This window comes from Cricetulus griseus (genome assembly GCF_003668045.3).
Source record: "Cricetulus griseus strain 17A/GY chromosome 1 unlocalized genomic scaffold, alternate assembly CriGri-PICRH-1.0 chr1_1, whole genome shotgun sequence".
In the NCBI taxonomy this organism is placed as follows: Eukaryota; Metazoa; Chordata; class Mammalia; order Rodentia; family Cricetidae; genus Cricetulus; species Cricetulus griseus.
In genome coordinates this window covers 96,499,950-96,527,277 of record NW_023276807.1, presented here as the reverse complement: position 1 = coordinate 96,527,277, position 27,328 = coordinate 96,499,950, and the positions used below count along the sequence as shown (strand labels likewise).

General features: G+C 47.3%; 1 protein-coding gene across 14 annotated transcripts in view; it reads right to left on the bottom strand.

The window, feature by feature from the left end:
- Positions 1-27,328, bottom strand: part of Tns3 (tensin 3) — a 257,261-nt gene that overhangs the window by 63,418 nt on the left and 166,515 nt on the right. For all 14 annotated transcript variants that reach the window (XM_035452698.1, XM_035452700.1, XM_035452696.1 and 11 more), the window contains one exon: positions 1,787-3,025. In XM_035452698.1, the coding sequence (XP_035308589.1) occupies positions 1,787-3,025 (1,239 nt within the window). The remainder of the gene's footprint in view (positions 1-1,786; positions 3,026-27,328) is intronic.

Here is a 27,328-nt window from a genome sequence, read left to right as displayed (position 1 = left end):
CAGACACTGGGATAGAGTTTCCTCTCCACAGATGGCATGAGTGAAAAGTCACAGCAGCCCTATCCTTTAATGACAGCATGCCAGCTAGCTGACAGTCCATGCAACCCTGATGTTAGCTAGGACCCATGCTGCAAGATTATGCTCCTGCCTGGAGAGGGATCCAGACATCAGCCAGGCTGCAATCTTCCAAAGACGGCAGAAACCATGGGTCTATTCCACAAGGTCCACGTGAGCTCAGGATCTGACATCACCTACTAACCTCTACAAACATGATGACAAGGTGGGATAGGCTCTAAAACAAGAGTATTGTGAAGATGAATTGAGCCATTCTGCTTGGACCCCAAAGCAATATTTAGCATCCTCATGGGATTCTACCATCAGCATCACTAGCACACAAACTCAGGGGGATGCTCATGGACTCTGGGAAGCACAGAAAAACACTAATGAGAGGAAGGAGAAGATGGCTAAAAGCCTTCTTGCATTATCTTTCTCGTCCTCCAGGTCATGGTTCCTAGTAACACCCATGGATCCATCTTACCTGCCACTTCCTGCATCCACTACATCACCCACACATAGATACCTCACCTTGGTCAGTCTCCTCCAAGGATAACATTGTGCAGATTCCAGACCAAGCCTTGTTCCTTCCATCATCTCCCAGACCCCTTCTCAGGATGTGCTGCCCAAGATCTGAAAGTGCTGACATCTCAGGATGTCATACACTTTAGCTTGCTTTCTCATCTAAAGACTAAATGACTCAACCAGCTCTCAAACCCTCTTGACCCATGTTAACACTGGGAGCATCTGATAGGAACCGGATCCTAAAGCAGGCCTCATCACACTGACGCAGAAACATTCCCAGAGACTTGGTCAGAAGTCACTGTCCACTCCCACTAACCTTGGCCTTCCAAAGAAGGTCTTGTCATGGTGTCTAGTTCTCCTGGTTCTAAGGTAGAAAGGCCCAGAGTTTTCTCTTCTGGCAACTGGCCAACTCTCATCTGCTTCAGAGGGTATAGCAAATACACGTACCTAGGCCCATGGTCCATAGTCTTGGCTCTAGATCATGTTCTCAGGACCTAGGAACCTGGATCTGCCCTATCTGAGCTTCTCTGGGCCCACTCCACACTCTTCGCTTTCTGTTCTATGTCTCCCTCAGCATTCTTGAGCCAAACTTCTCTCTAACACAGGTTGGCTACTGCCACCCATAAACACCCTCCAATGGTGTCTCAAAACTCAGACAATACATTTGTAAATAGGACAGTTTGCACATCCTGACTGCTTAATCAGACCTTTTTTCCTCCAAGGAGGACTTGAGAGCCCATCAATTGTAACTGAGAGGCCTAGCCCTCCTCCGAAAAGAACATTCTTGAAAGGAGAAAAGCTGTATTGCTAAACTTACTCTCCAGATGTGGGAACCGAGGCTGGGAGAATTTGTGCACAGGTTCTGAATCACATTGCTACCAGGTGGCAGAGGAGCATGGATCAAGCTACCTGGTGTTCTCAAATGGCCTGCTGCACTCCGAAACAGATGTGACCAGTGTGTGAATAAGACAGGGATATTCGTCTTTAACAGGCCTAATCTCTGTCCCAAACCATCTTTATACACAAGTTTTGCATTTCTTTCTTCCCACCATTCAAATTGCTACCAAGCTCCCATAGTGCCCAAGGAACCATTTGGATTCTAGGTCACAGCTTAGTAGAGTAGAAACTGCAAAGGAAATGAATTTCAGAAAACCCAAATTCTTAGCTAGACAATCTCTTACCTGACCCCAACATCTTATCAACTCACCTTGCTGGCCAGGGCTCCGGCCAGGGCCTTCCACAGGGTCCAGCCTGCCACCACACCGGAGCCCATTTCCCACACCATCAGGACATACAGAGCCATTGGCAGAGATGCCTAAGGCATTCATATGTGTGGGGATGGGCTCAAAGGTGGGGTCTAGCTCCAAGATCAGCCTGTTAAGTTGCTCAATGGACTGGTCAATATCCAGAGTAGGAGAGCCTGGGGAATGACTAGTGTTCAGATCCTGATGGCCTCCATTCATGACTCTGTCCTCTGCAAATCTGGGCTGGAGTGTTTTACCAGAACAGAGTGGCTGTGTGTCAGGGGGATTTGGTCCATTGCTGATGCCTCTCTGCACAGCCACCCTGCTGCTGGCTCCACGTGTGGGAGTAACTGGGATATGGGGCTGGGGCTGGTCCACTGTGCTGTGGCTGCCCAGCCTGGCCTCCCCATCTGAGGCAAAGCTGTACTGGTGAGCAGCCACCATCTGCTGCTGACGCACCCAGGTCTGGGTGGAATAGTTGCTTTGCCCATAGGCCTGCGGTGGGGTGGGTGTAGAGGGCTTCCTCAGCAGGGGCTGCAGCTGCTTTGGCTCTCGGCCCCCACACATCCGCTCCCGCTCATAAAGAGAGTCTACACCAAGGCCTAGGTCTGGAGAAAGAACACCATGGTGATCTTCACTAACACCATTGCCAAAGCCATCAGACAGGAGGGAGTTCTGGCTGCTCTTGAGGCAGGTGAAGGGGCCCAGGTGGGCTGACTGTGGCCCTTCAGAGGAGGAGAGAGTACCCAGGCTGTCCACACTGTGCAGATCATGGTGAGGCATTTCATCATCTAGAATGTCAGTCTCCCGGTCCTTTAGGGCAGTATCTCCATTCACATGAACCTGGGCTGGCACCACGTGGCGCGTCCCACTATACTTGTTTCGCACATCAGTCATGTCTTTGTGGGAGCTCGACGAGTCTTCCAGGCCGAATCCACTGAGTAGCTGGTCCAACTCAGCTTTCTCCTGAGGGCTCAGGCCCCTCTGTGCTCCTGGGATTGGACGCTCTTCTGTCTTATCAGTCCTGGCCGAGGCAGTAGAGTGACCCGAGTCACTGCTGACTGACAGGGTGTGGTCACCGTGGTCTGGACTGCTGGTGGCTGGCATGCCCTGAGGGCTGCCAGGGATGCCAGAATCTGAGGCACTCTTTTTCCTCACCTTGGCATACAGGCTTCCATCCACTGGGCCCTGTGTGTGTAGCACTGTAGGGAAAACAAGAGACAGGTCATAAGCCAGGGAGCAAAGGGAATACCAGGAACCACAGTGGGCACAATGCTATGTCCACAGAGGAGTGAATCTACAATGCAACTCAACAGAAAACAGGTGCAGACTCAACTGGGGTCCTAAAACTCCATATATCCTCTGAAGAGTGAGCATCAGTAAAAAGGAGTCACGTATCAAACATATTTGCCTAGAACCATTACTGCCTTTTTGGTTTTGTTTGTCGTGCTGAGGATGGAACCCAGGGTCTCTTGAATGCTACTAAGTGCTTTATCACTGAGCTATACCCCAGCTTCATGCTTACCTACCCATGTGGGACACCACACACATATACTCACACAGGCACTTGCACATATATACACAAACACATGCACACATCGATAGAGAATCTTGGGGATTCTTCATTCTTTGAATCATTAATCTCATTATTTTGAATGTGGAGCCCAGCTCAGCTCATGAATCCCCAAGAATCAACTGCTCCTCTGTACTTACATCTCATACAGCTAACATTTTTGAGCATGCAGGTGCCAACTGTCATTAAATCCCCTATGTCACCGATAAACCTGCCATCCTATCAACACTCTGGGATGTGCTAAAATCTAATATGCTGCTCAATGGAAAGGGGGAGTATAGGGATGGCTCAGGACCTGTTCTTACTGCACAAGATCCTTGGGCAACATAGGCATCTAATAACCGTCAGAATCTTGGATCTTTGGACCTAACTTGCATGCACTATACATGGAATGCCATGAAACAATGTGGACAGGAAGAGCTGCTGCTGTTATTAATTAGGGCCCTGGCAGCTGGCTGTACGTGGAGATTCACGAGCCACAATCTGCTGACTGGCAGCTGTAATTGCCTTGGTCACACAGGGTGTATTATAGCAAGAGGTTCCTAAAATAAGCTGGAGCTCACACACATCTCCCCTGTAAGCCTCCCCCATTTTCCTGGACTCTCTGCACTGTGGAATCATAGGCATTGCACAGGAAGGGAGTTGCTGATGGCTGGAAACCTAAGCTGTTTAGGCACCCAGGATTCATGGCTTGAGCCACCCTCCACCTTTCTGGTGGCTACTGAGCCTATTCATGCAGTAGTTCAGGAGAGACTAGCCCTGGGCATGTGTCTCATGGTCCCTGGGCACAGCTGGACACTTGATCATACTCAGCAGCTGCTGCCTTTTTGGAAATACTGGGGTGGCTGACATGGTGGGAATGGGACTGAATGGTATGGGGTGCTGTGCCACACGCTCACACAGCCCTGAAAACACAGCTCTGAGAACATGCCTAGCCTGGGCTCCTTTCTCAATTTAACTGCAGTATAGGGCAAGCATGCAGAGACGATGGGACACGGATGGGGAACACTGATTGTGTAGTCTAGCCTGGAAAAGCCCAACCACATCTTAAAGCAGAACTTGGGGGAGAGAGGCCCTGGGGGTGGGAATCACACACAAACTGTAAATAGAGCAAGTGTGCAGAGAGATGGCAGGTGGTGACACGCACGTATGCTGGACGGGGTGTGGAGTCATGGGACCTTCATATCGTTATTGCTTGTTTAGTAAGATCAGAGGCTCTAGGAGAGTAAATAAGATTAAGCAGCTGTCAGGAGTAGAAGGTGCCCAGAATCCAGGCTCCAGGGCCCGGGTGCACCTGCAGCTTGACACCACCTACCTACCTGTATACAGAAGGCTGGGAGTGCACAAACTTGAGGTTCAATTGGTGACCCTAACTGGGAAGAGTTACACAGCAAATGACACTGAGCCAGGTTTCAGACACAAAGAGACTAAAAGCACATGCTACACCCAGCTCTGAAAATCAGACAAAAATGCCTGGAAAGATGATCCTGTGTCATCTTTACAAAGAATCACGTGCAGAATCACTGAGGTTTTATAAAAGAATGGCCCCTGGAAACAATGTAACCATGTGCAGAATCACTAGGGATATATATATATATATCCCTGCAAACATCAAGCCCATGGCTCGTTCCCAAGCTCTCCCAATCAGGGAGTTTACCTTGATCTTCAAATCCCCATGAGAAAAGGTGGAAGTGATTCTGTGTGGAGGCTGACCTGAGAACTAATGGCAGCACACCCAGAGCATCATTATAGGCTCATGGAAGCATCACTCCATCTGGTATCAGGGTGTTCTGCTGCAGGAAACTCAACTGCAGAAGACCCAGTGCACTTCCTTCTGTTCTGATCTGCACAGTGTGAGAAAGGCGCTGATGAGAAGTTTCTGCTCCTTAAGAATTATAGAGACAACTCCACTCCTACACACACACACACACACACACACACACACACACACACACACACACACACACACACACGAGTGCGCGTGCGGCAAAATGCCAGATGGCTGCTACTCCAGTCCCTGCACAAGGCATGCAACCAGAGCACAGATTACAGATCACTGGAACACACAGCTAAGGGCAGAAGTCTGCTCATTTCAAGGGCAGAGTGCATGCTGCTCAGACAGTTCACTTACAGCTTCCATAAGGTATGAAGTATGAGTTCTCCATAAACCTCAATTAAATGGTACCAAGGCTTAAAAAGAAAAGGGAATGCAAGAATGAACTGTAAGAATATTCTTCTAATTTTCTAGTTTAAACTGGAATTCAGCCACACACAAAAAAAAGTGCCTTCAAAAACTTCTAGAGCCGATCCTCTAGTTGTCCCTATGCAAAGAACAGTTCACCAAGAAGGACCCAGAAAGTGGTAAGAGTGGGCTATTTCTCTCTCTGGCAGCCAGGAATCATCCTTTGTTACTTTTATTAATAGCAGCTTTTTACAATTTGAGTTTTGAACAATTTTTGACTATATGTATATGGGAGTGGGGGTATTTGCATGAGTACTGTAGTTACAAAGGTCAGCAGAGGACATCAGATCCTATGGAGCTGGAGGAGTTACAGGAGGTAGCGAGCCACCACTGATGTGCTAGGAACCAAACTCCAAAGCACTGCAATAGTGGTATGTGATCTTAACCACTGAGCTACATCCCCAGGCCCAAATAAGAGAAATCCTGACAGTGATGCAGGAAAACAGCATGATATCTACCCTGCCTATAAGCCTGATCCAGCCTGGCCCAGCCCAGTTCTGAGCCCCTAAGAGGGTCTGATAAATCCTTACAGCTCAGACAGTATATGGCTATGTTCCCACAGGCAATCCCAGTGGCTGGAAAGAAAGGGGCCATCCAATCCCAACAAGATCCAGAGACATGCTGGACTCTCACGAGCTTCTTGTTGCATGCATAGCTAGCTCTCAAATCACAACATGCCCAAGAAACCTACACCAAGCTCCCAAGCTGGGCATTTCTTGCTAGAGGATGTAGAGGGCAAGGGAGCCCAGGAAGGCAGAGGAAGCTGCCCAAGGGCTATAGCTCCTCAACTGGACCAGCCAGCAGGAACCACAGGCAGGAGAGCAAACAGCTCTTGTCCTCACTGTGCCCACCCTATTTTCTGGTGAAGTGCCACTTGTCACTCTTTACTCTGGACATACTAGCTTCTCTTTCATCCTGGAGGACTTGCCATTGCTCTGTGAAATTTCTGGTCCTGACATTCCAGTTGTCCTGGGCTCCTCACTGATAAAATGAAATAATCATTCCCAGCTTTCAGTGAAGTCACCAGAACTAAAAGCATGTACTGAAAGCGCTCGGCCCACTGAGCCTAAAGAAGGGCACCCATTAGCAATATTGAAAAGTTATTTCTACAGTGAAGAAGTCCTAACAGCTCCCTCAGATTCATCTCCTTACTGCTCATTCCACTGCTCTCAGATTGCTGGGAGCGAACCTGCCTCAGGGCCTTTGCACTCACTGCCCCCAGAGCTCCCCATTCCTCATCCCTGCTGGGTTTTTGCTTATACAGAGTAAGCATCAATGTTTTCCACCTGTTCTGAGCTGCTCAGCCCTGAGGCAGGGATTTCCTCTGCTTTGCTTCCTCTAGTACTCTGGTGCAAAAGAACAGCCCTGGTGCCCAGTAGTTCATTAACAATGGAGAGACTAACTCTCCCCAGCTTATCATCACATGACAAAACCTGGGCCACACAAACAGCCAATAAAGATCTAAAAGCAGATGTGCCCAGCAGCCCTGGGCCACCTGTAGTCAGTTATCCCATACTCTTCCAGACAGCATACCATATCTGACTGTCCATGTAAGGCATGGGCAGGGTGGGCAGTCACTCCTTGCTCTCTTGGCAGGCTTTCACAGGACAAAGAGCAGAAGTAGGAAAGTCCCTGGAGAGAACCATCCTCAGGACTCCAAAAAGTTAAAGAAAATCCAAATCCCTAAATGTTAGTTCAATATGCCCACAGAGTAAAAGGTAGTCATGGAAGGTATGAGAGGTGTGCGGCCATTCTCTAGCCAGTGTGCTATGAATCAGGCCCATACAGAGGAAGACAGCATGTGGACCGGCAGAAGCAGAATAAAGGGTGCCAAGCCATTTCCTGTCTCATGTGCTCTTGCCACCTCTGAGGCGAATACTCCAGCTCTGCACAGCAGGGCTGGGGATCAGTCCCTCTTCTATGTATATCTGTGTCTAGTGTTCCTAAACTATATGGCCAGCAAAGGGCATCTCATCTCAATGCTGGTGTGTTTAAGATAATACAAAAGTTGCTAAGAATGACACAAAGAGTATCCTAGTAGAAATGAAACTTCAGTATGAGCACCGGCTAGTTGCAATCTTGCCAACCAACCCAAAGAAGAACCTAGACTTCACTGTTGCAGGCCCCTAGGGGACTGGGCTAAACACTGTATCTTATGATGTAGCTCTGGTTTGGAAAAGTGGTGCCAAAAAGAAACTTATTTTCTTCATCCAGACCAAAGAAGCAATGCTGCCAAACACACCCCTATCTGGGTTCTGGGGGCTTGGTGGGAACTGAGTTCTACATTCTCAAGGGACAGAAAAGGTGAGTCTGACCCTGGTTCACCCTGCCCCACCCTGCTGCAGGGTTCCCAAGCTCCCTTCTCCTATGGAATACAGTGTGATGTCTAAGCTGCTAGCTAGTATTTGAGGATGGGAGTGTAAGATGTAAGATTCTGGAAGTTGCACTATAGTCACTCACAGGCCCCTTGGTTCTTTTTGTATCAGTTATCTTTTGTTACCCATAGGTTCCCAAAGCCCTCATTTAAAATGCCTTAGCATTTGTGGATAATCTACAGACATCCTCCCATGTTTTTAAAAGCACCTCAATGCAAAAGCTGTGGGACAGTGATTATACTGTCTACAGAAGAAGGACAAAGAAGAAGGGTCTCTATAAAGTCAGACCTCTTTAAAGTTCAACTCTTGATTAAGTTGACTCTGAAGCTACAAAGGTGAGTGCTTAAATGGCAGGTTTTTACCTTTTCCCACGATGCAAAGGACAAACATATGGGAGCAGTTTGAAGCCAGACACATTTTGAAGATGGAGATTAAGCAACCCGAGCCAAAGAAGGACTTGCCCAGGAACGCCAGGTTTCCAGATACACGGGAAGAAGCTCAACACATCTTCTGTTCAGTGGCCCCTTTGTCTGTGCACTGTCACCAGCCCCAGCCAGCCACAGAAGGCCTTCCCTTCAGAAACAGCTTGTGTGCTGACTGGTCATGATTTCTCTGTAGTTGGTGTTGTTTACCAAACACACATACAGTGCAGAATGACTTGTGCTGCGTGGCTCTGGGGAGTTTATGGGCTGGGAACCAGAGGGAACGAAGTACAGACAGCACATTCCCATTTCATTGAGAACCATGAGCCAGATGTCCCACCATGAGATATAGCATCCTCCCCTACCTCCCTGCCTCACACACTCTTTCCTTAAATCCCTCCCTCATCTCTGCAGTACTAGCTTTTGAATCCAGGACCTTATACACACTGTACAATTACTCTACCAAAGACCTATATCCAGCCAATTTCTCCTTTTCATGTTGAGATAGGGACACACTAAACTGCCCAGGTTAGCCTTAAACTTATGCTGCAGCTGCTGAGTTTACAAACTTGTGGCCTCGGCATCCCACAGAGCTGGGATAACAGGCCTGAGCCTCCACGCCCAGCTCCAATCCTGCCTGTAAAATGTGGCTTTCCCACAAACAGGGAGAGGCATCCACTAAGTATTTCAAATGGGAAAGACCAACAACAAAAACAACAACAACAAGATGAAGGGGGTGGAGAGAGAAAACAGCAGTTAAAAACATGCAGAACTGTCCGCTGGCCTGAGCCCTTATCCAGTGGCTGATGGAAGCAGAGGCAGACACCCACAGATATGCACCGAACTGAACTCTGGGACCCAGTTGCAGAGAGGGAGGAATGAAGATCAAAGGGGTCGGTACCAGGCTGGTGAAACCCACAGAAACAGCTGGCCTGAACAAGGGGGAGCACTTCGACCCCAGACTGCTGTCTGGGTGGCCAGCACGGAACTGATCCAGACCCCTGAACATGGATTTCAATGAGGAGGCCTCTGCACTCTAGGGGGCCCCTGGTAGTGGATTAGTATTTCTCCCTGGTGTAAAAAGGGACTTTGAGAGCCCATCCCACATGAAGGGATGCACTCTTGGCCTGGACACATGGGGGAGGGCCTAGGCCCGGCCCAGGATGATGCGGTGGACTTTGGGGAGCCCCCTTCGAGGGCCCTACCCAGCCTGGGGAGTGGAGGGTGGATGGGATGGGGGGCAGGTGGGAGGTTGGGAGGGAGGGTTGGTTGGGGGAGGTGAGGGAGAGGGAGAAGGGATGGACATGTGAAGCAAGCTTGTTCCTAATTTGAACTAATAAAAAAAATTTAAAAAAAAGAACATGCAGAACTGAGTTCAGTTCCCAGCTCACACTGCCTGGAACTCCAGCTCCAAGGGAGGGATCTGGACCTATGGTCTTTGCAGGCACCTGCACTCGTATGCACACACCCACATGTACACCTGAACACCCACAGAAAACAATTAAGAAAGAAAATCATCTTTTAAAAAGATGAAAGCATCCCTCCCTTCCTGGCTGAAGACACTGGAAGGTGCACACCTGTGCACACACGTAAGTGAAGAATCAGCTGAGAAAAGAGAGAGTGGCTCCAACCTTCAGAAGGCTCAATGTCAAGAACTCACAAGACATGAAGCTGCCCACTGGCCCTACCTCTGGCAGAAAGCTGACTGATCTAAGGAAGCATAAGCTTCACATGTCTAAGAAGCTGCCTGGAATTTATTTCCTTTGTGCCCTGACTTCATGGATCCCAGGTTCTGTTTTTATGACAGGTTTGGTCAAAAAACAACTTTTCTTTTTCTTTTCTTTTTGTTTTGTTTTTGGGTTTTTTTTTCAGATTTTTTTTTAATTTGAATTAGAAACAAGATTGTTTTACATGCCAATCCCAGTTCCCTTCTCCCTCCTATCCTCCCCTACCACCCCCCTACCACTAAAACCCTACCTATCACATATCCTTTCTTCTATTCTTCCCCTGACTCAACCTTTCTGCTCCCTCATGACCTCTGCATCCTTCCTTTTCTTCCCTTCTCATTCTTGTAGTCCCTCCCCCATCTTCCCATGCTCTCAATTTGCTCAAGGGATCTTGACCCTGTCCCCTTCTCCAGGAGACCATGTATGTCTCTCTTAAGGTCCTTCTTGTTTACTAACAAGGACATCTGTTCAACCATGTTCATAGCAGCACTATTTGTAAAAGCCAGAAACTGGAAGTAGCTCAGATGCCCCTCAACTGAAGAATGGATAGAGAAAATGTAGTACATTTACACAATTTACTACTCAGCGCAAAAAAAAAAAAAAAAAAAAAAAAAAAAAAAAAAAAAAAAAAAAAAAAAAAGAAAAAAAAAACCCACAACAATGGTATCTTGAAATTTGCAGGAAAATGGATGGATCTAGAAGAAACCATTCTGAGCGAGGTAACCCAATCACAAAAAGACAAACATGATAAGTACTCACACATATGTGGATTTTAGACATAGAGTAAAGGATTGCCAGCCTACCATCCACACTGCCAGAGAAGCTAGTCAACAACAACAACAACAAAAAAGCAACTTTTCAAAGGAGCTAAACATGTCTTCAATAGAGAACCTGTGCCCCACCTCTAGGGTTTTTTTTGTTGCTGTCATTGGGTTTTTTTGTTTTTTGGTGTGTGTGTGTGTGTGTGTGTGTGTGTGTGTGTGTGTGTGTGTGTGTGTGTGTGTTTACTAAGCATGTGCTGCCTGCCCACTATAAATGAAATGTAGAGATTCTAGCAATGCCTGGAGCTCAGAACTACTCAGCCCCTGGGGAACAGGGAGAAATAGGAGATGGAAGCGAAGTGGGTATGTGGGAGGAGCTACTGAGAGAAAAAGAGTAGGGCTGTTCTAGCTCTACCAGGAGCTACAGAGATTTCCACCACCCCTCTCCTATAACCCATAATCCCACACCACCCCTCTCCTGTAACCCAATTGACTCTGAAGGACAAATTGCTGTTCCTTCGACTTCGGGGACAATGACTCAATTGCCAAGAATCCACTACCCTGATTGGAAAGCCCATGTTTCAGATGGAAACAGAAGCACGGGGCAGCTGAACCATTTTAAAAAGCCAACTTGGGGACTGAAGAGATGACCTGGTCTTCCAGAGCAGAATGGCCCACAAGGTAGATTACAACCACTGGAACTTCAGTTCCAGGGGATCCAACACCTTCTTAGGGCCTGCTTGGATAGCAGACACACTTGCGTATGGTTCATATATCAATCACATACGGGATGGGAGGGGAAGGGAGGAGAGAGGAGTGCAGAGAGGGTAAATTAAGGCTGACCCAATATCAGAAGTTCAGAAGTTAAGATCCACCATCTACTTGGAAAGCTGCATTCCAATCTCAACCAAACACAGAATCAGCAATTTAATTTTGGAAAGGAATGTTTTCTTTAGCTTCCACAGATAAAGTACCCAAACTGTGCTATATTCATACTCCTACACCCTCAGTCCCTGGAGACCACTCAGCATGCTGGGGTTCCTCCCTAACTCTCACAACGGCTAATCATGCCAGGCCAGGAACTCAGTGTTTTCGATGCACGTGTGCTTATGCTCTCAGTTTAATGTCCACTTCCTAAGCTGAAGCTATAGGTGTGTTTCTGTTCTCAGTTAATGAGCTTGAGTTCTGTTCCTGGCTCAGGCTCCTCAGTCCCAACTACAGTTGGGAGGCCTCCCTGGACCCTAAAGAACAGGCTGCTTTTCCACAGTGGCTATCACCCTGTCATGTCTCCAGGTTGCCCTAAAGTGACTCACTGGAGGCCACTGAGTTTAATCAACTCAATATTTAAACAGTGAGATAAGTGGAGGCAGCTACAGGTCCCCATGGTGAAGCCCTGAGAGTAACAGTCCTCCCAGGAAGGATGTGTAAAAAGAAGAAAAGACTGCTCTTAAGAACAAATGGCCACTGTTAGCCTACAGGTCAGGTCTCTGAAGACTGTACTGGAGTGAACACAGCCAGTTTCAAAGACTGCAACTGTGAGACTCTAAGATGATAACACCATGGGGATGCAAGCCAGGATACAGATCAGTGTGGCCGGGGGAGAAGAGGGCAGGCTGTAAAGGGGCGTGGACATGTTTTGGCCCATAAACATTTCCACCTTAACTGGTATTTGCACTGCTGTAGAATCTTTCTTATACATTAAGACCACCGTGGGGAGAGGCAGACAGAAGTGAGACTCAGCATTAGGCCTCACCCTGCTCTGTTGCCTCTTTTCTTCTTCTAACCCTCCTGTTCCATCCCATTGCCCCTCTTTTCCTTTGACCCCCACCCCCCACCCAGTTCAAAGGGTAAAATGTCATCATTGCTGGAGTAGTCATCATGGTCCCTTCCTTCCCATATCTCTGAAAAAGTAGAATGACATTGCTGGGCAGTCAGCATGGCCCCTGTGCCTCTCTTGTGGCACAGAGCTTCTTTGTGGGGCATCACTGAAGAAATTTATGAGCACTTTTACCCCCTTCTTCATTTCCTGTAATTATCACTCTGATTGGCCAAGTTTTGTGACCTCAGGTGAATCACTCACTCCCTCTGTGCCTCATTTCCTTCTATGTAAGCTGGCAACCAAGAAGGAAGCACTGGATGGCAGCCTCAGATTCAACAACATCTGCATAGAGGGTGTGCTGCACATCAGCACTGGAGAATAACCTGGGCTCATGTAAGAGTTCACTTCTGTGTCCCCCAAGGCCCCGAGCTAGGTGAGCAGAGTCCTCCAGGGCATCTAAATAAAAAGTCCACGCTGCGAACTACACTGATGAAATTGCTTCCTAAGATACATCTATTAAGCCACAGATTAAGGGACTGGAGAGACAGACAGCTCAAGGGTTCATGCAGCTGCTAATGGTGCAGAGGATCGGGTTCAGTTCCCAGCACCTACGTGACAGCACACAACTGTCTAAAACTCCAATTGCAGGGGATCCACACCCTACTCTAGTTTCCAGGGGCACTGCATGCATGTTGGGCACACACACACACACACACACACACACACACACACACACACACAAAACACTCATGCACTCAAAATGAAATCAAATAAACCTTTAAAATGAGAAAGGATTTACTTTGTAATTTATCAAAAAGTTCACTGACTGGATTCTAACCAACCCATCCCCACCCCAATGGCTTTATAGCAAATGTGACCTGCAGCCTTTACAGATATGCATTCTGATCAAACACAGTTTTCTCCTGGGTGGCAAAATCATAGGAACGAAACGACTGGATGGTCACTGTGCTCTGAGCACTTCACAGTACTGCCTCATGTGAGGCTAGCCACCAGCCCCCAAAGAATCCAGGATTCCCTCAGCTCACTCTGCGAGGTCATGGTGCTGACCGTATCTGGCTTCCCAGGGGCAGGGCCACAATGACCCCATGGATCTTAGGATGAACATTTCAGGAACCCTGGCCATATCACCTGACCTCCTTAGAGTTCCAAACCTTTCTTCTTGGCCTGCCAAGTCAGCTGACACTGAGCTATAGCATGTGCAATAAATGGACCCAGGAGTTTCCCAGCACACAGCATGGCTGATAGGTGACAACTGCTGTGCAGGAACATGTGGAGTGCTGGCATGATTGGCACTGATGGGGTACCAGAGTTCAACCTCTGGGCATGGGAGAGCCTATCACCAAGTCAGGTGGCCCGAAATCAAGGCTGTGCCAGAGTACAAGGCAGGGGTGTGTGCTGGCAGCTCTGGTTCATGTCCCAAAGACACCTGCTTTCTTGGGGTCTAGTGGGGTTCAGGTACCAGAAGACCCACCTTCTACCATCAGGAGATGTAAGCTCAAACATTCCCTGGTGCTGCTTCACGAATCACACATACAGAAGTCACTTAGCTTTTTTCCATGTAGACATCTTTAACTACAACACTACTGACCTATCATTAGAACAAGTTTGGCTTTTACTTTTGCACTAGGGTCATGCCTCTGTGCTAATTAAACATTTCCTGGTTTGTATTGAATTATTTTCTATCACAGAGCAATCACGAGCTAAGGAATATGTCTGTGCGTGGATCTTTTAAACTATCACCTCTAATCACAGCATGCATATATTACTGGTAGGATGAACTGAGTCCTTTCCCTCTTTTTATTTTTTAAATGATCAAGAAGAAAACAAACCTTCATACTGTGCAAAGCAGTCTCTACTTCTCACAACAGTCAGAGTCCCAGAAATAACTTGCACCTACATCAGCATTCTCACTGTCTGAAACACCAAACACAAATCCAAAAGGCAAGATGCCAAGAATTGAAAGCCAGGGACAGGGAAGACACCTACAGGTGTCAGTAACAGGACACCGGCAGCAACTGTCCTTGGCGCTGGACAATGAGCACCTGGCAGGGCACTGAAGAAAACAAGGAGGCTGTACAATCTTGGACAACCATAAACCAGGAAAGAAAGGAATGGGAGCAAGAGCAGGAAAAGTTCCACACCAACACACCAAGCCAGCAGCAAGCCACCTCCTGGAAAGGGACTGTGCCCACGTCCCACTTCAGCTAGGAGCAGCTGGGACGCCTGGAATCTAAGGCGCCTGACTTCTACTAGGCGAGGCACCAGAATGTGGCAATAAAGGAGGGTTGTGAATCCCAGTGGTCTGTGATGGCAGGTCCAAAGCAGGACTAGGTGCTCCCCTGTCCCAGCTATACAACCCTCAACCTACAAATGCTGGCCACAGGTTTGCAGCATCCATCCTGACACCTTCTGACCCAGCTCTCTAAAGACATCTTAAACAGGAGACAGATTCAGGTTTAAAAAAAAAAAAATAGAAAACAAGAGCCTCAGGAGAGGCCACCTGGGTACACAAGCGACAGAGCTGGGCTGAACATACACTTCAAAACAGATCCTCCCACCTCAGGCCACCCTGAGTGCTTCCCTCAAAGAAACGGGTATGACAGACTGCTCTGGCTTGCAAGCAGATAAAGGCATTCCTAGATCAGTCCTGCTGGATGTGTCAAGCAGGAGCTTCGGATCCTCTCCTCTTTCTGGTGTACAATCCCGGCAGCTCTAGCCAGCATCACCTCCTGCTCCAAGAGAGAGCTGGCATGTCTCAGAAAACACAAGGCTGGATTTGGGACACCTGGAGCCTTGCAAAAGCCACAAGAGATATGCACAGGCACATACTCACTTACCTTCCCTCTAAACACTCAACCGCTCGTTCAGTACAGACAGTCAGACCAGTTCTGGGGAAGGACGCCTTCAACAGCATCCCTGGTGCCACCTCCTTCCCAGAACACCGTGCCTCCCACTCCAGCTAGCGCAGAAAGTAAAAAATCTCCTTGGCTACAGAAAGTAAAAATCTCTTTGGCTGCGGGGACTTTGATTTTGTCCAAGAGGGCCCAAGCAATGTAAACATGAGGGCGGAGTTTACTGCAATCAGGTTTAGTGAAATTTGAACTCTGCAGGCTGAGGGGTGGGGCCAGAGGCCTTTACTGGCTCAGTGGCTAGCTCCCATGCATTTTACAAACAAGTTTTATCCTCTTATGTACTTTCTTTAAAAGATCCAGACAGAAAACCTCTGCAGGACACCCCCATTGTTGGAGCTGCTTGCCTTCCGTGCTCCGTGTGGCAGAGAGGATGGGGTCAGTATTAACTGCAGCACAGCATACCTTTGTGGTTTCTATAAGAGATCCTTTTCCATCTCTAGCTTCATTATAGTCAACTAAGGTGGGCTTCAGCCAATGCCCTCTCACTCTGGCTGAAATCAGTCACAGCACCACCACGTGCCTCTCCCCTTAGAGGTGAAAACACTACAACAAACAAGCAGAGTCCCTCCAAAGCTACCAGGTTCCCTCAGCACAATGAAAACCCTTACAAACATCTCCAATCATTCAGCAAGGAAGGGAGACATGCCTGGGCTGTGAGTACAGGCAGAGGGCAACAGTTATCGCTAATAAATCACCTGGGACCTCAACAGAAGCACACACAGCTTACAAGATCGCAAGATAAACTCGGCTCACCCTCTGGAGAAAGCATCTCCTCCACGATAGGACATAATGCACTTCTTGTGCAAGAACTTCTATTAAATGTGGAATTCAGGAGAGGGTATTGGGTAACACACCTCCCCATCAAGGGAAGCAACAGCATTGTTCCTGTTCTGCAAGCAAGGGCACCGCAATAAAGGCCAGGACTTACTAATCACAACCTGTTTTCCCTTCAAAGGATCCACATCAAAAGAAAAAAGATTAGGAGATGTTTGAATAACCTAGCTGGGGGACTAAAATGAATGCCTACGTCCCTTTAGAGCATGTGAGGCCTCCTTGAGTCAGAGCTAACTCTTGTTCAGCTATTGCTGGGGCCAAGTCTTCTGAGGCACAAGAACCTCAAGCATAAATTTTCATATCCCAAACCTGTACAGGAAAAACAACAGCTAGGACACCAATAACACAGAGAACAAAATATTGTTTATATTAGCAAAGGGTCTTTTTTTTTTTTCTCCATTTCTCATAGTGATACTGAGATTATTTAAGGCTAAGGTTTGTCCTCTTTAGTGTCAGAGGGTGCTGATGACAACGTTATAAATGAACTGCCCCAAGTCTTCACCAACCAGCATCCATTTGGCCTCCATTTCTGCTTTTCTACTGCTGGGCCGCTAGACAGGTGTGCCAAAGTCCTCTCAGTTTCCATGTACTCGCCACCAGAGGGTTTTGATTACATGGGCCTGCTTAGGCTGTTAGCATTAGCTTCTCATGAAACAACATGGCCCACTGACACTTTGCTGAAGTCTGGCCAGAAGGCAGCTCTACAGCCCAGAGGGCTTTGAAAGACACTGAACCTAGCTACAATTCTATGCATGAAATCATATATCTAATGAAGAAAAGGCTGCAATGGGCTGCTCAAGTTCCTCTGAAAGGGCTTGACTGAGTAGGCAGGAGACCTGCAAAAGGTTTAGTGTGATTCCTGTGTGGCACTCCAGAAAGAGAGAAGATATTTCAAAAAGGCAGTAAAAGATTCGAAGAGGAGGAGGAGGAGGAGGAGGAGGAGGAGGAGGAGGAGGAGGAGGAGGAGGAGGAGGAGGAAACTGATAATATCAGAGATATAATAATATTCTAATGGCAACACATACCAAAGAATGCTTATAGCGACATTATCCATAACTGTGTGGGAATGGTGATAACCCAAATGTACAGAACCAATGACCTCAATGTGATCTACAGTGGAATGTCAGTCATGAGGAGGAATGAAGTACACAGAGATGAGCCTTGAAAATTTGGGACAAGCAGAGTGAGTCACAGAACACTGAATGGTTCCATTGATGTGAAATGCCAAGAATATGGCACCCCAGAGAAAGAATTAATGGTTTTCAGGAACCAGAGAAAGCAGGATCAGAAATGACTGTTAATGTATAAGGCTATATTTGGGAATGATAAGAATGTTCTAGGCCTAGATGACAAGGAAGTATCTTTTGGAGAAAGTTCTAACCTTCCCAGGTGGAATATCAAGTGCCCCAACATTTTGATGCCTTTGGTCCACTGGCCTCCAGTCTTCTGCTGACCTCTCCAATTGGTCCTTCCTCCCAAGTTAATCTCTCTGCATCCTACAACACCCCAAGGTCCCACTGCAATGCCCTCCTGCCCAGTGGCCAAACCCTAGTCTCCCCAAAGCCCTCCTAGGCAGCTCTACACTCAAGTCCTTGACTCTCCACAACTGCCCCAAGTCAGGATTCATCCATCCAACTTCCTTTATCTCCAGAAACCTATGCTTCAGGATACCCTGTTCTCCAGGCAAGGTCACCTGGTCATCAGGTTTGGTCTAAGCTCACCTATCACAGGTAACAGGTAACTGTGGTGGAACCATGGCTTCTCCTCCTATGGTGCCCATTGAATGGGTCCCTCCCTGGATCTGAGACTCCAGACTTCAGCTTGATTGTAACATTCCTGATGACACAATCTTGACTTATCACCAAAGTGAAACCTTGAGTTCCTCCAACATGGTGGTCAATATCTCCCTCCCACACAGATGGGAGGGTCCAGATAGTGCCTCCTCTTCTCCATGTATACCACCGTGTACAGTTTCACATGTATCAGGCTCCTTTTTCAGCATGGTGGAGAAGAGCCAAAACAGATTTAATTCCAGTTCCACATTCGTACTACGGGCAGCATGAGCTACTTCTTTCTCTTATTCATCCAGATCCAGGGTCACTGCTGTTTCCCATAGCTGGTGTACACATCTCTAAGGTCACAGAAGGCCCTACCTTGAGGGTTTACAGCAACGCTGCACATGATGCTGACTCTCAACACCCTCAACTGTCACTGGCGATCATACCTCTAAGCCTTTCTGGCTCTCAGACTCCCACTCACTTGTCAGCTGCTCCCAGCAGAAAACATTTCCTTCCTCTGTGCGTCAAGAAAGGCTACAGTGTAGGAGCTCATTCCTAGTCCTCTATCCCATGTCAACTATCAGACCTCAAGTCCCCTGTCCTGGACACACATGTGTGTGCTCACATGCACAACCCCACACAATACACACATGCATGCATGCAGAGTCCCTTCTATTTTCTGCCATAACTAGTGTGCTGTTCAGTGTACATCAAGGGCTGGAGTGTCATGGCCATTTGACTAGGCCTGTTCTAGGATGAACTGATGAGATATTTGACCCTTTGGGGAATGTGGTCAGGATTAAATGTGTTACTCACTCAAAACAATGAGTTCTGATAGCAACACTCAGTAACCATTACAGTCCTCCCTCCTGCATGGGCCATGAGTATCTGCTCCAGCTTTGTCTGTAACACCTAGCACTGAAAGCAGGGAGAGAAGCCCAGACAAGCCTGCTTCATGAGTACATAGTTTGTGGGTATTCTGTAATCAGTTCCCCAGAAAATGACCACTCTCTGCCTTTGCTCCCCAGATGACCTGGTCCGGGGATGTGTAGGGAAAGAGTGACAGCAGTTTTTATGTGCAACAACAATGAATGGAACCCAGGGCTGAGAGAAGGATGGTTTCTTCATAGCCCCTCTTCTGACTCAGACTAGTCATCACTGGGCACTCCTGTTCATTTCTCAATCTCCCTAACCCCACAAACAGCCCAGCAGTATCATGCAAGCAGTAGGACCTACTCTTAATCCACAGGCAAAGTGCAAGTATGACATGACCAATGGCTACTGAAAGCTTAGCCACTGGGCTTAATTTCACAGAGAAGGGGTTCCAGGTAAAACATCAGCTCAGTGACAAAAGTGAACATTACTGAGTTTTTATAGTCTAATTTTCTAGGACTTTTACCACCATGCATCCTGCATCATTTCAGTTTTCCATAATGAAGTATCAAAGAACTCAATGTCACCTGTCCTTGCTAGTAACACCTTACTGTGTGTAAAGAAAAACCAGGCTCATTGTTGTTCTTGGGATGTGGAAGTAACTTCCTGTAGACAAATGACCTGCCCCTCTGGGACATGCCAAACCATGGGGAGTGGGGATAAGCAAAAAAGAATTTCCAAGGTCTCCTTCCCCCGTGTCTATAGGACCTATTTTTCAGTTCCTGGAGCCAACAGCTTTCTGTGTGTTTTTGGTCCACCCCTCCTCAGGGGCCTTCATCACTGAAGCCAAAGCTTCTAATCTCAGCCTCCGTACCTGCCTGGCTCCATCACCACTCTCTTCTGACCCAGACACCAATCAGTTCTTTCTCATTTGTTCTGCTCACCCTTGATTCACACAGCAAAGGGACCTCACCTGTCTCCTGTCCTGCCTAATAGGCCTTCATATTAGCTCTTCTTGAAGGCAAAGGAGTCTCTACCGAACATCAGCGCACAGAAGGGATGTCCCAAGGGTCTCAGAACTCTGCTCTATCTAAGGAGCACTCTTCACACAGTGTGACACCCGAGGGAAAAAAGAACATTGTGTATAAACAGACCTTTATTCACAGAAGTATCCACAAAATCCATCTAAAGCCCTTCCCATTTACAGTATAAAACAAGCTGGTCTGAGGGTACCTGGATGCTCACCCCACTTACACATCACATGCTGCCATTATAATAGCCCTGACTCTCCAATAGCTTTCTGGTTAAAAACAAAAACCTAGTTCAGGTGCAGAACACACTCCTTGCCCTGAACTTTCCTTCTGTTCTCATGTCCCGCCCTTCACAGGATCTACAAGAATGAAATTACTTATATTCTGTCCCAGGATCTACAGGGGCAAGGCGAGACTGTTTAAACATTACAGTGTGTATTGATATCAAAGGTCTTGTATATGAAAACAAAAACAATTTCAACTCTGAGCTATCAGAAAAAGGCACACAGGGCAGCAGTTTCCAACTGCCAAAGGCTGAGTTGGAAATAGAACTTCAAATAAAGTTCTACCCAAAACCCGATATGAAGACTATAAAGAAACAAAGGTAGGAGCAGAGGCTGGGGAGGGTTTGTGTAGGAGTTGGGATGGAGAAAGGATGCCACTTAAGTACCAACAAGGAGTCCCGAAGCTGCATAAAGTCAGAAAGCTACTGACCTTGAAAATGTCACTGTTCCAAAACAGTGCCACCATAATCAACAGGACACCCTTATAGAGTGAACAGGAGTATGGGTCTCCCCTATAAAGTGAACAGGCGTGTGGGTCTCCCAGTCAAGAGCTGGGGGCACAAGGGGCTGGAGGCACAGCTCTGAGTGGGCTAGAACTGGTGAGGGACGCTTGACTACACAGAAGACCTAATTGAAAAGACTGTTCCAGCTGAACCTTTTTAATTTTTTTTACAAGTCCTTCCCTTAAAATGTACCCACAGACAGACTTTCTCTCCCCTGATTCCATCTTAGTTTGCAGCATTTTTGAAAGAGAGGAGTGCAGGACATTGCGCCACGGGCTTGATCTGCAGACCCTTCTTGGTATATTTTTAAGCTCCAAGAGAAGAGAGGGCTATGTGAGTCTTCCTTCACCTTTCAGCCAAATGTGAGAGAGGGAGGTAGCTGGAGTCTGGGGGGGGGGTGCATGTAGGAAGCCGGTTCCTGCATTATAATGCTGCCTGAAGACACCAAGGTGTGAATTACTTCACAGGCGCTGGGTAATCTCCATTCCTTTGATCTCTGCCTATCCCGTGGCTCATTTTAGCCTGAGGAGCTAAAGCCATTCATAGGGTAATACGTCCCAGGCGGCTGGTCAGCCTTTTATATAGGGATGGTTTTCTTGGTTCAATGTCTCTGCTCAGTCTCTGCTCAGTCTCTGTTTAGTCTAATGCATTAAAGCTTGTCTGCAGAAGGATCCGAATGTCCTGCGTGTATTTCTTGCTGGCGAGGAATACAGAGAGCGCGTGGGACATATGGTGCCGAAACCCGGGAAGCTTAACATCTCCAGCACCTCAGAGACCCCTCTAACGAGGCGGATTCAGAACTGCAGGGTGGTAAATTCGGAGAGGTATGATTTTTCTGGACTTTGGCTTGGGAATGTTGCTATTTTGGGAGGTTAATCTATTTTGACTTTTCTCACTGTTGTAACAATCTTAAAGAAGTCCAAAATTACATATCAGAAACCGAATGTAATGAGAGAAATTCGGAGAGGTATGATTTTTCTGGACTTTGGCTTGGGCAATCTTAAAGAAGTCCAAAATTACATATCAGAAACCGAATGTAGTGAGAGATGGGGCGCGCCTAACAATAAAATATAAGAAAAAAGGACCTCCCGGGATGTCTAGTGACATGGGAGTGTATGTAAGAAGAGAAACTGCAACGTATAAGAAAAAAGGACCTCCCGGGGTGTCTAGTGACAAGGGAGTGTATACAGCAACAAATAAGAAAAAAAGACCTCCTGGAATGTCTACTGACAAGGGAGTGTATAAAGCTTTAAATCTTAATAGCTCTGATAACTCTAAAAGCTCAAGAGATAAAGTTTTAAAAGGAACAGCTCAGCTGGATGAGGGAGAGACAGAGAAGGAGAGAGAAAGAATGGGGAATAACCGGTCACACCCCGGTAAATTTAGGAGAGATGAGGAACCTAGCCTCTGCCCTGCAACGAAACTGGAAGCCTTGGAGCTGAGCAGCTCAGACTCTGAGATTTTAGATTCTAACAAGGAAGCAAAGCTAGAGAAAGAAACAGCACGGCCAAAAATGCCAGCGGGTGTGCTTCCATCAGCACCCCCACTATTTGGAACCGACTCCTTCTTACCATCAGAGGAGCAAAGAAAATTACAGATGGCTTTCCCAGTCTTTGATAGGGGAAAAGGCCATGCCTGCTATTCAACACTTCTTAAAGGCCTGGAATGCCTGGGGCTTTAAAGCCTCATTTACATTAACGCTGGGGGCCATACCGAGGCCAAGCGTCTCACCTCAAAAACTAAAAGGCCAAAAAGAAATGGTAACTGATCTTTAGATCCTATTCTCATAAGATCCAGGGGAGCGATATTGTGTTTTCTCACAGGATGAAGAGAATCCCCTGTGGATCCCAGAAAGACTCACCCGAAGAGTCCCTTCAGACCTCCAAAAGTCGGAACTCCACCCTCTACCCCCGGGAGTTGAGAGCCGCTATTGTTATCCAGATTAACTCCTGTCCTTGGCGGAGAGATGACAAGGGGTGGGGGTAATTGTTCGATACAGCCGTTTACAGATTGCTGTTATTTTTGGCTGGTCTGTGAGAAAAGGGGTGGATATAATTATTTGATACAGCCGCCTGCGAAATGCTGTTACTTCTTTGGCTGGCATGTAAGCTCCAGGGCTCAAACCAAGAGATCATCCAAGCGCTTATATTTTGGCTAAGCGATAGGCCGCCGGCCAGACAGCTCTTGCACACCCGGAGCCTAGGCTCACTACACAGGGTAGAGTGTCTGGTTTGTGCAGCCCCAAAGAGGGATGCTGAGCATAGGCATCGCACAGAGTTGCCTATTATACAGGCTTCTCTGGGAGGTACGTTGACCTACATAAGGGTTACCTGCCCCAGTCCCCCTTTCCCAGAAAAACGGCAGAGGACAGGTCGGGAGTACTTCGGGTCAAGCTAACAGCCTGATGGTGACTCCCGTACACAGTCTTAATGTTTGATTTTGGGAAGGTCAACCCCTGCCTCTATCCCTCAACATATGGGTGACCTATTTGCTTGTAATAATATAAAGCCTTTTCATTAATTAATAAAAAAAGGGTGATATGTAGGAAGCCGGTTCCTGCATTATAATGCTGCCTGAAGACACCAAGGTGTGAATTACTTCACAGGCGCTGGGTAATCTCCATTCCTTTGATCTCTGCCTATCCCGTGGCTCATTTTAGCCTGAGGAGCTAAAGCCATTCATAGGGTAATACGTCCCAGGCGGCTGGTCAGCCTTTTATATAGGGATGGTTTTCTTGGTTCAATGTCTCTGCTCAGTCTCTGCTCAGTCTCTGTTTAGTCTAATGCATTAAAGCTTGTCTGCAGAAGGATCCGAATGTCCTGCGTGTATTTCTTGCTGGCGAGGAATACAGAGAGCGCGCGGGACAGGTGCACATGAGTTAACATACAAGAGGAAACAACACTAGTTTTCCTCTAATCACAGCTTGCTCTCTCTACTGTTTTACAACCAACTGAGCTAATATTGTAGTCAAATTCTTCCCTGGAGAGGCTCTGTAGAAATAAAGTTGCAATCCCATCTCTTCCTGGCACTGAGAGAGAGGGTTTTCCCATGGAGGACACAGCAGAGACCCAGGCAGGTGTGGCTGGAATATCACTGTGCAGCCATTTGTACCTGCCCAGGGCAGGAAACAGTGGGAGGACTCCCAAGAGTAAACTTGTACAACACCAGGGTTTCCATACACACAGGTCACACAGAATGCAGGACTCCTTGGGTTCAAAGAGAAGCTGTGCGGAGGGATCCACGCCCAGGCTCACATCTCAGGAAAGACAGAAACAGAGCAAGAACTAAGCTGCAAGGCCTACAGGTGAGACTGGAGTACAAAGATTCCCCAGCCCCAGGAATGGAATGCAGGGCAAAGGTTGAGTCATGGTGTGTTAAGAGGGTGAGGTCATCAGAGAAAGTTGGAGGTGCTGATCATGAATGCAATGAGGAGAGGAAAGTGGCATGAGAGTGATGACACATGGCTGTTAGCTCCACAAAGACACAGTAACTGCACTGGCACAGACAAACCACCCAGCCCCCATCACCTGCCAAACACACATGGCACCCTATCTGAACCTCAGGAGGTGGTGCTCTTACATTCTCCCAGGAGGAAGGGAGATCCAAGGCTAGTGCTTAGGCTGGAGACTGAGAACTGTGGACAAAGGTCAAGTCCTCTTAAATCTCAGTGTCACTATTCACTATCTTGGGGGTGACAATTAACTCCTGGTGCCATCACTGGAATACTCACAAGGTCACTTTATACAACCCTACAGGATGACATACATTTTAAGACAGTTTCTCTAATACCACTCAGAAACATCATGATGATGGTGATGATGGTGATGTATTCTTAATGGGATAGCAGGCAAGGGACTAGCACTTATCCTTTGGCAGCCTCAACATCACACTTCCTTTCCAACAGATCACATCCATTCTCAAAAGTCAATAGTCCATGACTGGATTACCACTCTGAACACAGAACAGAGGGTTCTCAGGGCTCAGATAGCAACTGAGAGTCATTGGGTCTTAAATCCTACTCAGGTGTTAGATCAGGGAGTCAATGAAAAGAGCCCTCGGGGCTTAAGTGACAGTAGTGTGAAGACTTGATTCACAGTCAAGAGGGGAAAGAGAAACTCTTCATCCATCTGGGTCATCATCCCTTAACAGCATGTAAGGTGTACTGGCAGGTGCATGTCACCTGACCAGCTCAGGAAGCAGGACTCAGAAAGGGATAAGTTTATATTAAGAAAGCTGTCAGCATAAAAAAAAAGAGTCACTTGTATTAAGCATAAACAAAAATAAAGTTGAGAGATTTTGAAGGCAGACTTTTCACACATGATTCTGATTTGAATACAGAAAAGCTGAAGCACAAATGGGCACAAATTCCTGCCATGGTCTGGGCTAGGATCTGAACTGTCCCCACTGGCTTATGTTTGACTCAATTCACACTCATCCCACTGTCTTAAAGGCTGGGAAGCTTACAGGTGTTGAGCTAGATGGATAGAAGCAACTCATTAGAGGCAAGTCTTCGAAGGTTCTACCTGCCCTGGTTCCTGTCTATATTTTTTGCTTCTTATCGGATGCCACGGAACAGCCTCAGGCAGGCTGCCATCATCAATCTTCCTGTTATGATGAACTGAAGTCTCTTTGCAAGTATGAGATAAAATAAATCTCTAGGGCTTTAAGAAGCTTCTGCTGGGTACTTTACCACAGGGATAAGAAAAGTTAACTGACACGTCAGCCCTATTTCACTTCAACCCGGCACTGCCCTTGTTAACCACAGTAGCAGAAGATTGCTGCCCTGGAACACACACACGTAGTCTTCACTTGCTTTTCAACACCTCTGCTTGCCTCAAACTCTTTGTGCAGCTATGTTAGCTATGGTTACCTATGGCACACACTCCATCACAGTGATATTTCCAGCAGATATCATGATCTGGCAAATCTCTTCACAATTGTTATTTATGCAATACAAAGAAGACCTAGAGAAATTCTCCTCTCAGACAGTCAACCATTCACTGAGTAGCTGCTGTAGCCAACACTATGTGAAAAAGAAACATGTCTCTAAATGCTAGTCAAGAAACATCCCATCCTACCATTTAGGAACTGCTCAGGAGGAACCCCATAACTTCAAGTAGTTAACACAAGCATAGCCACAGTGTGACAGATTTGTCTGTCAGACCCCAGTGGCTCCTTCCTTCTAGCAGCTGTCAAAACTTGCTTTGCTTTTCCCAATCTTAATACCCTAAATCCACAATCAAAATGGCCACACCTGAAGGGCTGCAACTTGACACAGCATGTCCACAGCCCTGTGTATGGCATGGCCAGTGATTCTTGACACAACTTGTTCTGATCAGTGGCTCGTATTGGGAGGTTGACGAAACATTCTGAGCAGTGGCTATGGCCATTTTAGGACTTAGGTTACTGTGAAAGGAGTTGAGAATCGGAACCTCCTTTGGGCCATCTGCTCCACAACCGCAGAGGGAGCTCTTACACAATCATAGTTGTCTAGAAAGCCTAGCCTGAGCACCCACAATGGAAAGTATCCCCTTAAAGTAGCAGAGCCCAAACCCTGAGATGCCCTCACACTGTTCACCCCTAGACTGGTAAGGGGTGTGGTCAGAAAACTAGGTCCATGCAAAGAACCAACAGCTTGGGAGTGGCCCAGCAATTCTCATGTGCCACCCCCAGCCACTCCTAAGTCTTCCCTTCCCTTCATCCTTGTTTGATCTGTGGTGATCTTATCCATTCCCTTCTAAGGATGGATACAGCTGTGCCAGTCCAGGCCTCGCTCTCTTCTTTTCTTGACTAGGGAGCTCTCTAAACCCCTCCTCTACCTTCCTTGCCCTCCGGGCTTTAATGCCTGTGGGGCATCCTCTGATCACCACAGGTTTCCAAACATTGTGGCTCCTCCAATCTCAGTGTCAGGTAACAAAGGAGACACGCTGCAGCGTTGTGACATTTCAGATGAGGCACAAGCCTTGTCCTAAAGTTCTCACCAGCGCCTGTCAGCTGGACTTCACACAATGCCCAGCAGAAATGTCCCCCTGTGCCCACCTGATGGAGTAACTGCTCTCTTTGTTTTTTACTAATCTTTGGCACTCCAAATTCCAGCCCATGGCACACCCTACAGGACTATTGATATAAATATGCTATACAGAGAGCCCACTGTGTCTGCAGGTTCTGAAGCCAGGGATTCCACAAATCAGAGATCAAAAAATTACTTTAAAAAATGCATCTGTGGGGATGGAGAGATGGCTTAGAGGTGAAGAACATCAACTGCTCTTCCAGGGGTCCTGAGTTCAATTCCCAGCAACCACATGGTGGCTCACAACCATCCATTATGAGATCTAGTGCCCTCTTCTGGT